The sequence below is a fragment of the Anomaloglossus baeobatrachus genome, chromosome 2 (genome assembly GCF_048569485.1).
Source record: "Anomaloglossus baeobatrachus isolate aAnoBae1 chromosome 2, aAnoBae1.hap1, whole genome shotgun sequence".
NCBI lineage: Eukaryota > Metazoa > Chordata > Amphibia > Anura > Aromobatidae > Anomaloglossus > Anomaloglossus baeobatrachus.
The window spans coordinates 561,183,983-561,196,117 of NC_134354.1; the positions used below are offsets into that span (position 1 = coordinate 561,183,983).

At 40.2% G+C, this 12,135-nt stretch overlaps 1 protein-coding gene across 1 annotated transcript in view; it reads left to right on the forward strand.

Annotated features, from left to right (window-relative positions):
- Positions 1–12,135, forward strand: part of PCCA (propionyl-CoA carboxylase subunit alpha) — a 926,251-nt gene that overhangs the window by 141,144 nt on the left and 772,972 nt on the right. Inside the window, exons 5-6 of the mRNA XM_075336705.1 lie at positions 6,018–6,131; positions 7,019–7,072. Of these exons, the coding sequence (XP_075192820.1) occupies positions 6,018–6,131; positions 7,019–7,072 (168 nt within the window). The remainder of the gene's footprint in view (positions 1–6,017; positions 6,132–7,018; positions 7,073–12,135) is intronic.

A 12,135-nucleotide genomic window follows, 5' to 3' on the forward strand; every position in this document is an offset into this window, starting at 1 on the left:
TTTGCCAGATCCGGTGAAAGCCGGATGGAACGGAAGGCCATCCGGCACAATCCGGCGCTAATAGAAGTCTACGGGGGAAAAAACGCATTTGGCGGCAACAGACGCCGGATGCACTTTTTCATGTTTTTGCTGGATTCCGCCTGATGGCCAAAAACTGATGTGTGAACGCAGCCTTACTCATCTACTTACATCAGTTTTCTGTTCTGGACTTATACTGTATTCTGTGGCCAAGCCAGGTTTTCCTGTAATTTATTAATTTTTTCACTCCATAAGTTTCAACTGTTCAAAAAAAGCAAATGCCGACACTCATCTTCCCCTCTTCCAGTGTTGTCTTGTCGCCGCTGCCGTAATCCTTGTTGTCTGGCTACCTAGACATCAATGCTTGAATTCTGTCCATTAAGTCCAGGGTGGCGGCTGAGATCTGGTGCAGGGGAAGGTGAGTAAATCTGTTTAATGTTAAACCCTTGGCACTTTATAGGGTCAAAATCTGAATTCCTGGTAAACCGCTAACACAGTATTTTTTATTTTTTTTTCCTGACGCACATGACAGTTTGTCAGCATTGTACAGACTCATTTACTAACAATCCAGCCTTGTTGGTTATTGGGGTATGCTTTGCTTAGGAAATAATAGTAAAAGGTACTTGTGTTTATAAATGGACCAATCATGTAAAATTCATTTTCACATCTAGACTGGCATTTATTCATACCTTTTTTTTCCCCCTATGCTTTTTGAAATAGTCAAACTGGATGCAAAAAGTATCTATCATGCATAATATATTTTAATTGGATGACTTTTTTGGCATTACTCTTGTGAATTTGCCACTTATGAAACATACACAATTTATATTTTAACAAAAAAGTCATTTTTTTTTTAAAAAAAAAAAGTGGAGTCTAGCCCATGGTAATTTACAGGTCAGATTTTAAAGGAAAAATTCATAAAGCGATTATAGTTGAAGTTCTACCAAAGGAGCACATTACACTTTTTTTTTTTTTTATGTTTTATGTGGTGCTTTTGTGCTGTTTTTCATATTAAACTTAGAAAACATTTATGTGCGATTTCCCCCAAATGTTTATGTAGTAAAGTAGTTTTTGGAATACTTGTTTTATAAAAAGAATTACATTTAAGAAATGATTATCTAATTTCCATACCAACAACTTGCACTTTGTTTTAGTTTTTTAAAAGAAGCGGTCAGCAGGTTCCTAGACCTTAAGGCCCCTTTACACACTGCAACATCGCTAGCGATATTGCTGTAACGTCACTGGTTTCGTGACGTAATGGCGACCTCCCCAGCGACATTGCAATGTGTGACACGCATCAGCGACCTGGCCCCTGCTGTGAGGTCGCTGATCGCTACACATCTCTCAGGAATATTTTTTTGATCCTTTGTTTCTTTCCTGCTGCGTAGTAAGCATCGTTGTGTTTGACACCGTTACAACGACTTCGTTAGCGACTTCCCTTTTAAATAGCTGCTTTGACACGTCCCCAACGACCAGCTAGGTCGTTCTGCAGGTCCATATCGCTGCTGCGTCGTTGGCCAGGTTTGCCTGTTTGACAGCTTACCGGAGACTTTACAGCGATCCCGGCCAGGTCGGGATCACTGGTGGGATCGTTAGAAAGTCTCAGTGTGCAAAGGGGCCTTTACACCAATGTCATCTATGTAAAGCATCTGAAATGTTCATGACATCTATACTTTTGTATTAAAGCGCACCAATCATCAGGATTCTCCTATATAACCTAAAACCAGTGCTATACTGGCACTATCATTCTGATTCTATACATACCGTTAGTTGCCAGCTAGGATGTATAGGTTTTGAAACACAAGCAAGTAAAGTTTGTAAAATGAGCAGCTTTTAGAATGACAGCAGCTGCTGATCAGCTGATAGCTGGGGTTGATAGCCCCCCCCGCCTGTCAATCTAATGGTAATGTAATCTAATAGTAATTCTATTGTAGAATCGTTTTACTAACTGACTAAAAGGACCTGTGCTGTTGTCATACCCGTGTGACCAGAAGAGGCGTGGCCCCAGCTAACATAGCTGATACCAGGAAGCTACAATGTTTTTCTGGTTGCTGAGGCCCCGCCCCTTCTGGTCACATGGGTATGATATCCGTACAGGTCCTGGTGTAAGACTGTGTCAAGACACACCCCTTTGACAAGAAGAGGAATAATAACACCCAATTATCCATGTAGTAATAAATTTCCATGAGGGAATAAGTAATTATAGATTCCCACTTTGTTTTTTGACACATTTTTGGCGCGTTTTTGGGTGCAGTTTGTTGTCCTAAACTGCATGAAGTCCTTCCCTAGCAAAGTCTCTGTGATTTCAGAAAGGCTGTGCGCACGTTGATTCTTTTTTCCTTGCAATTTTGGTTGCCACTTCGTTTTTCCCTGCGTTTTGCCATTGACAATGTAAAAAAAAAAAATAAATAATAAAAAAGCAGGGGTAAAAATGTACAGAAAATGCAGCGAAAACGCATGCGTTTTTTTATGCGTTTTTCAGCCAGAGGGCATGTTGTTTACTCAAGAAACAAACCTTCTGTGTGCGCACATAGCCTTATATTGTTTCTATTATGTACAGTCATGGCCAAACGTTTTGAGAATGACACCAAAATTATATTTTCACATGATCTGTTTGCCCTCTGGTTTTTAATTGTGTTTGTCTGATGTTTACATCACATACAGAAATATAATTGCAATCATATTATGAGTACCAAAAGGTTATATTGACAGTTAAGGCCCAGTCACACACAACGACTTACCAGCGATCCCGAAAACGATTCAACCTGATAGGGATAGCAGGTAAGTCGCTGGGAGGTCGCAGGTGAGATGTCACACAGTCAGATCTTATCAGCGATGCAGGAACAATACAGGTCGCAGTAGCGACCTGTATAACGATCTCAGCAGTCACTGTGACCCTGTCACACAGTGTCAAACACAGCGATGTGTCCTGCCCAGCAGGACATCGCCTTTGAAGAAAATGGCCTGGACCATTCTGCAACGACTAGAGATCTCACAGCAGGGGCCTGATCGCTGGTAGGTGTCACACATAATGAGATCGCTAACGGGATTGCTATTGCGTCACAGAAACCGTGACTCAGCTGCGATCTCGTTATGTGTGACGGTACCTTTAGAATTAGTTAATGCAGCAAGTCAATATTTGCAGTGTTGACCCTTCTTCTTCAGGACCTCTGCAATTCTCCCTGGCATGCTCTCAATCAACTTCTGGAACAAATCCTGACTGATAGCTGTCCATTCTTGCATAAGCAATGCTTGCATTTTGCCAGAATTTTTTGGTTTTTGTTTGTCCACCCGTCTCTTGATGATTGCCCACAAGTTCTCAATGGGATTAAGATCTGGGGAGTTTCCAGGCCATAGACCCAAAATCTCTGTTTTGTTCCAGGAGCCATTTAGTGATCACCTTTGCTTTATAGCAAGATGCTCCATCATGCTGGAAAAGGCATTGTTGGGCGCCAAACTGCTCTTGGACAGTTGGGAGAAGTTGCTCTTGGAGGACATCCTGGTACCATTCTTTATTCATGGCTGTGTTTTTAGGCAAGTCTGTGAGTGAGCCGATTCCCTTGGCTGAGAAGCAACCCCACACATGAATCGTTTCAGGAGGCTTAACAGTTGGCATGAGACAAGACTGGTGGTAGCACTCACCTCTTCTTCTCCTAATAAGCTGTTTTCCAGATGTTCCAAACAATCGAAAAGGGGATTCATCTGAGAAAATGACTTTACCCCAGTCCTCAGCAGTCCACTCCCTGTACCTTTTGCAGAATATCAGTCGGTCCCTGATGTTTTTTCTGGAGAGAAGTGGCTTCTTTGCTGCCCTCCTTAAAACCAGGCCTTGCTCAAGCAGTCTCCGCCTCACAGTGCGTGCAGAAGCACTCACACCAGCCTGCTGCCATTGCTGAGCTAGCTCGGCACTGCTGGTAGTCCGATCCCGCAGCTGAAACAGTTTTAAGATACGGTCCTGGCGTTTGCTGGTCCTTCTTGGGCGCCCTGGAGCCTTTTTGGCAACAATGGAAGCTCTCTCCTTGAAGTTCTTGATGATGCAATAGATTGTTGACTGAGGAGCAATCTTTGTAGCTGCGATACTCTTCCCTGTTAGGCCATTTTTGTGCAGAGCAATGATGGCTGCACGTGTTTCTTTAGAGATAACCATGGTTAACTGAAGAGAAACAATGATACCAAGCACCAGCCTCCTTTTAAAGTGTCCTGTGGTGTCATTCTTACTTAATCATGACTGATTGATCGCCAGCCCTGTCCTCAACACCCACACCTGTGTTAATGGAACAATCACTAAAACAATGTTAGCTGCTCCTTTTAAGGTAGGAATGCAATGATGTTGAAATGTGTTTTGGGGGTTGAAGTTCATTTTCTTAGCCAATATTGACTTTGCAAGTAATTGCTGTTAAGCTGATCACTCTTTATGACATTCTGGAGTATATGCAAATTGCCATTAGAAAAACTTAAGCAGTAGACTTTGTACAAATTAATATTTGTAGCATTCTCAAAACTTTTGGCCATGACTGTACAAAAGCAGACATGTCAGGAGAGGTCTCGGGTGCTTTTTAAAGGGAATCTGTCACCAGGTGTTTACCATCTAATCTGAGAGCAGCATAATGTAGGGGCAGAGATCCTGATTCCAGCGCTGTGTCACTTACTGGGCTGCTTAGTGTAGTTTTGATAAAATCACTGTTTAATCAGCAGTAGATTATCATTAGAGGACTACTTGGCGTGCTGCAGGTAGTCCAGCATATTTATGAGCTCTGTATAACTGCTAGATCTGCAGCAAAAAAACCATTGATTTTATCAAAATGACATCAAACAACTAAGTAAGTGACACATCATTGGAATCAGGGTCTCTGTCTCTACCTTATGCTGCTCTCAGATGGGGGAGCAGAAACCTGGTGACATTCTCTTTAAAGGGAATCTGTCACCAGCATTTTGCTATCCTGAGAGCCGGAAAATAAAAACTGAGACCCTGATTCCATGTCACTGGACTGCTTGCTGTATTGTTTATATAATCTCTGTTTTGTCTGCTGTAGATCTAGCAGTTCTCTGAACGGTGAGCTCTGTATAACCCTGCCCACATCGCTGATTTCTGTAGAGCTAAAAATATAGCGCATATGAGAAGCACCCGTGGAGTGATTTCTGTATATTTATATTATAGAATTGCTCACCTGGTTAGGTTGTGCGCCCTCGCACAACCCCGGTGTTTGATGTATAATTCCTCTGGGGGATGAGGGACTGTCTCAGCTGGCGTTATCCGTTGTTCTGCTTGGTGGATCCAGGTTTGTTGCCGCTGCTGGCTTCAGATTCACCGACTTCTTGAATCCTGGAGCTCTGTGCGGACCTTTATGTTATTAATAATAAAGCCAAATTTCTTAAAAGATCAAAGACCAAAGATCTATTTCTAGCGCTCACAAAGACCGGAATCTTTTTTTCTACACATCGCTGATTTGACAGCTTTCTGTGTATGCTGTGCATAGCCAGAAAGCTGCCAATCATTGGTTGGATTGTGGTTGGACTCCCTGGCAGCAGACCAAGTAGTCCTCCTAGTATTATTCTCCTGCTGATAAAACTATGATTTTATCCAATCCTCTGGAATCCGAGTCTCCAGATCTACGTTCTGCGGCTCTGATTAAGTAGCAAACACATTCTGATAGATTCCCTTTGGCTACATAGTTTTGGCTTCTATTGTTGCTGATGGGCTTTACATTTCAGATTGTGTTGTATATTTGATTCTTAAATCTGTTATTATTCGTTTACAAATTAAAAATGTTTTCGATTGCTTGTAGTATAATAGAAGAATGCTCTATATGTCTGAGATAAGGAGGTTTACAGATAAAATACTAAATATTAGTTGTCTTTTTCTGTGCAAAGTTTACAAAATGGGACTTATATTTTATTTTTAGAAAAATCAAAGTTGCCAATATTCTTCCTGCTTTGTAGGATAATGTTAATTACCTTTGCTGTGAGCATCTGTCAATGTAGCATTTTTATCTCTTCAGGTTCATGTGAAAATGGCGGATGAAGCTGTCTGCGTTGGCCCTGCTCCCACTAGCAAAAGCTACCTCAACATGGATGCCATCATGGAAGCCATTAGGAAAACGGGGGCCCAAGCTGTGAGTCTGAATGGCTCGATCTGCCGCAGCTGTTTCAGATACAGCAGGCAGAATAGCCAGAATTTGTATTAAAAAAATAACAGAAAGGAGCTGAATATTCTATTCTTGTTTGGTTCATGTCACATGAGTTAAATGTGGCCGAAATCTCTACTGGAAATCAAAGGCTTTTGAAGCATCTGGCAAGGCTGGTGGCAGTTCCTGCAGGTGGCGGCTGGATTCAGGAATCACACCAGGGAGCAGCTTCAGTTCATTCCCAAATATGCTGGGGGGAAAAATCCCAATTAGCTTTAACCCTTTCTGTGTTCCTTTTTAATTCCTTTTCTTTACTAAATGATAACAATGAATAAATAAGAATAAATAATTTAATTCCTTTTCACTGTTGACATCGTTTTCCACATTAAAATGAATATTAAATTGCATACATAAAAGAAAAATATTGAAGTTTATAATTTTTAATAGAATATTTGTACATTTTTTATTTCTTGTAGACTCAAAACAGCTTTTTTTTCTTTTGGTTTTGAATAGTCATTGCAGTGAAAAATACCACTTTATTTTTTTTTCTTTTTGCAGTTATATATTTTGGTAGCTTTTTTTTTTTTTGTTTTTGAATAGTCATTTTACAGTGAAACATACCACTTTATTTTTAAATTTTTTGCAGTTATATATTTTGGTAGCTTTTTTTTTTGTTTTGAATAGTCATATTGCAGTGAAAAATACCACTTTGTTATTTTTTATTCTTTTTTGCAGTTATATATTTTGGTAGCTTTCTTTTTTGCTATTTCTTTGATTAGGTTTCTTTTTTTTTTGGGCTGTGTTAGGGTTAAGGATTGAATCTAAGCAATGACCAAGTGCCTATTATGATAACACCCTGTGTTTTTATTTTCTAGGTCCACCCAGGATATGGGTTTCTTTCGGAAAACAAAGAATTTGCCCGACGTCTGGTAGGTTAAGCTGGATTGTGGCGTATAATGAATCTTTAGGATAAGCAGCACAGTAGCCTGGTGTAGTGGCTGCATTCACCAGTGAAAGGTGTCTGATTATGTCCATGGCTAAAAACGCTGTTATTAGGGCCCATTTATAGCTTAACCTGCCCTCATTACTGAATATTGTTCTATTAATAACCTGAAAAGTGAAATTGCCAAAAAGTGTTTGAATACTAGGTGTTCTTCATTGTGCTGGCTTTTTGTAAATAAGATGTATGTCCTATAAACCGATTTACCTTACCACCATATTACACATCGGTTTGTGAGTAATAAAACTGTTAATTCATGGCAAGATTTTGTTTCATTCATTGTCATCCTACGTATAAATCTTCTGTGCATTTTTGCGCATATTTCTAGTAGAATAAATGTCTCAGAATGAACTGTAGTCTTCTTCGGAAATACTATCTTGTATTAGATGCGACCCTCCTGTCTCACGTAACTGACAAGTTACTCATCACAAAGTCCAGTTGTATTAATATATGTGATGTAGCATCCAAAATTATATATTTGTTTCAAGAGGCAGATCAAGGCACCAACGGTTTGTGAAAAGGTTTATTAAGAGGTTCTTGATCGGAAAACTACATATGGGAAATTATCCAAAATAATGTTTCCTTTTGTAGTGTTAACAGCCTATTACACTTGGATAAACTGAGGCATTGGGGGGTAAAACAAGTGATTCCTAGGTCACTCTTGGTCACTGACATGGCAAAATATAAATAAATAAATCCAGAATTTCCTTTCCTGCAAAATGGCTTGGTTGTGATCAGTTAATTTAGTATATTTAATAATATTAAGTAGAGCAAAATTTTAGATTTTCTTTTCAAATTATATTTTTGTTCATAATTGGAAATATCTGCAATTGTTGGACAGTTAAGAAAAAAAAAAAAGCCCTTATATAGGTCATGAAGATTTTAATTTGTGTTTTACAACATGAAAAATGTATTTTTTCCTCCTCTCCCTCATGCATTGTGTGTGTATGTATGTGTATATATATAATATGTATATATATAATATGTATATATATATATATATATATATATATATATATATATATATATATATATATATATATATATATATATATAAAAATACACAATATACACACACAGAGCTCTGGCGGAAATTAAGAGACCACTGCAAAATTGTCAGTTGTCCAGATTTTTCGCTTTATAGGATTATAGGTATATTTTTGAGTATCATGTAAATTGTTCTTTTATTCTATAAACTACTGACATGTCTCTGAATTTCCAAGCAATAATTTTTGTATTTATTTTCTGAAAATGAGAACTGGTCAAAATACCAAAAAATGCATTGCTTTCAGACCTCAAATAATGCAAAGGAAACAAGTTCATAATAATTTAGAAACAACAATACTAATGTTTTAACTCAAAAAAGAGTTTAGAAATCAATTATTTGTGAAATAACCATGATTTTTAATCACAGCTTTCATGCGTCTTGGTATGTTTTCCACCAGTCTTTCCCACTGCTTTTGGGTGACCTTATGCCACTCCTGGTGCTAAAAAATTTAAGCAGTTCTTCTTTGTTTGATGGCTTGTGACTATCCATCTTCCTCTTGATTACATTCCAGAGGTTTTCAATGGGGTTCAGGTCTGGAGATTGGGCTGGCCATGACAGGGTTTTGATGTGGCGGTCCTTTATCCACACATTGATTGACCTAGCTGTGTGGCATGGTGCATTGTCCTGCTGGAAATACCAGTCCCCAGAGTTGGGGAACATTGCCTGAGCAGAATGAAGCATCTGTTTTTCCAGGATAACCTTGTATGTTGCTTGATTCATATGTCCTTAGCAAAGTTTTAATCTGCCCAATTCCAGCCTTGCTGAAGCATCCCCAGATTATCACCGATCCTCCACCAAATTTCACAGTGGGTGCAAGACACTGTGGCTTTTACGCCTCTCCAGGTATCCATCTAACCATTAGACGACCAGGTGTTGGGCAAAGCTAAAAATTAGACTCATCAGAGAAGATTACCTTACTCTAGAAATTTGGCAGATTAAACTTTGCGAAGGACGTGTGACTCAAGCCGCATACAAGATTATCCATGAAAAACAGTTGCTTCCTTCTGCTCTGGCAATGTTCCCCAACTCTGAGGACTGGTTTTTCCAGCAGAACAATGTGCCATGCCACACAGCTAGGTCAATCAATGTGTGGATGAAGGACCACCACATCAAAATCCTGCCATGGCCAGCCCAATCTCCAGACCTGAACCTTATTGAAAACCTCTGAAATGTAATCAAGAGTAAGATGGATAGTCACAAGCCATCAAACAAAGAAGAACTGCTTAACTTTTTGCACCAGGAGAGGCATAAGGTCACCCAAAAGCAGTGGGAAAGACTGGTAGAAAGCATGCCAAGACGCATGAAAGCGCTGATTAAAAATCATGGTTATTCCACAAAATATTGATTTCTGAACTCTTCCTGAGTTAAAACATTATTAGTATTGTTGTTTCTAAATGATTATGGACTTGTTCTCTTTGCATTATTTGAGGTGTGAAAGCACTGTGCATTTTTTTTGTTATTTTGACCATTTTCCAAAAATAAATACAAAATTTATTGCTTGGAAATTTGGAGACTTGTCAGTAGTTTATAGAATAAAAGAACAATTTACATTTTCTCAAAGATATACATATAAAGAGAAAAATCAAAAAAATTGACAATTTTGCAGTGGTCTCTTAATTTTGCCAGAGCTGTGGATAGCTGGAGATAATGTACAAAAAAAGTAACTTTGGGTACTTTTAACATAACATAATTTTCTAAAATACCCTTCAGAATTCTGCAAACTGTAGGATCTTATGGCAGTTTGGTCACAATGTACATGTGAACGTTTTGAAGATTTACTTTTTGGATGTTCTGCACAAGCTCCACTTCACTTGTTACATTTATGCTACCAAATTCATCAATGGGGTTCATGAGGAAAATTAAAACTTTGCATCGGGGGATGGAAAATCTACAAATAACAAAATCGATTATATAGACTGCTGCGGCCTACAGGTCCAGTGTAATTACACGATGCTCAGTCATATGGCCCCCTGCATTTATTTACCCAGACAAATGTGCCGCACCCGTGCCAGCAGCCGTGCTGCTCGGATCCGGATCTGCGGTATGGCTCGAGGGACTTGACCGGACCCGGGGGTCGCACAGACACTTTGAATAAAAGGGGACGGTTTTATACGGGATTTGCTTGTAATTAGTCTGTGACGCCACCCATGCTGTGTGGTGAGATGTGGCACCACCGCTGCTATTATGGGGTACCCGGGGCGATGGGACGGCAGCTGAATATTAACCCCTCCGTGGGTAGGGATGGATGCCCCGGGGCCCAGGGTTGCAGGGACCAGTAAACTTACAGTTCGGTTGTCCTGGTGCTGGATGAGGTTGCACTGATGTGTGGAGTCGCTGGTTGTTGTGGTGCTGGATGTCGCATTTGGAAAGCCCCTAAGGTGCCTAAACAAGGGAGGTCCCCCACACTGACCCCATTCTGGAAATAAGACACCTCAAGGTTTTTATCTAGGTGTATATTGAGCATTTAGAATCCACGAATACTTCACAGAATTTGATAAGCTTAGGTTGCCATATTGAAAATTTTCATTTTTTTCACAAAAATGTTGATTTAGCATCAAATTTCTCACTTTTTCAAGAGGCAACAACAAAATGTGGACGCCACAGGTTATCCAATTTTTTGTGAGCGCAGGTATACCCCATATGTGGCCAAAAACCTCTTTGGATAAATGGGAGGGCTTGGAATGGAAGGAGCACCATTTGAATTTTGAAAAAGTTGAAATAAATTGCGCGCACCATGTCACATTAGTAGGGCCCCTTGGGTACCGATACATCAGAAACCCCCCACAAGTGACCCCATTTTGGAACCTGGACCCCTCAAGGATTTTATTCAGGAGTATAGTAAGCATTTTGATTCCACAGGTACTTAACAAAAATGTTGCTGTAGCATCAAATTTCTCACTGTTAGGCTATGTGGCCATGATCCAGCGACACGGCGTCTAGTACACAGTGTCAGTCTTCCTGCAGACATGTGAGTGTTGTTCACGGGAGAACGCAGCTGCCCATGCCCACGATTTGGCTTCAGGCTGCCGTGGACTTTAGCTCTATTTTATTTGCAGAGAACACTCTTGTCTCCGCAGCATAAATTGACATGCTGAGGCTCGGGAAGCTGCACCACAGGTCGGTTTCTGCTGTGGAGAAAAGAAGCACATTGGGCATGGGATTTCTAAAAATCCTTCCACTGTGCTTCTACTGCACAACGCAGCGTTATGGATGCATGGAAAACACTCTGCGCCCAAAACGCTGCAAACCCTGATTGTGGGCACACAGCCTAAAATGCTACAGTGGATGAATATATAACGTCCCACCCCCTGAATATTCTAAGCTGGCACCCTTTAGTGCCTTTCATGTGGCACTAAAGGGTGCCTAGCCTTGTATTTAGCCCAAAAAAAATATATAAAATAAACGACGTGGGGTCCCCCCTATTTTTGATAGCCAGCTAGGGTAAAGCAGACAGCTGTAGTCTGCAAACCACAGCTGACAACTTTCTCTTGGCTGGTGATCAATTTGGAGGGCTCCCCAAGCTGTTTTTTTTTTTTTTTATTATTTTTTTATAAATAAATAATTAAACAAACGTGGGGTCCTCCCAAATTAGATCACCAGCCAAGGTGAAGCTGACAGCTGTGGTCTGGTATTCTCAGGGTGGGAAGAGCCATGATTATTGGACTCTTCCCAGCCTAAAAATAGCAGGCCGCAGCCACCCCAGAAGTGGCGCATCCATTAGATGTGCCAATCCTGGTGCTTTGCCCCAACTCATTCCGTTGCCCTGGTGCGGTGGCAAACGGGGTAATAAATGGGGTTGATACCAGATGTGTAGTGTCACCTGGCATCAAGCCCAGCAATTAGTGATGTCAGGCGTCTATCAGATACCCGACATAACTAATTGACAGTAATAAAAAACAAATTGACAAAAAAAAATCTATTTGAAAAAACACTCCTCAAAACAT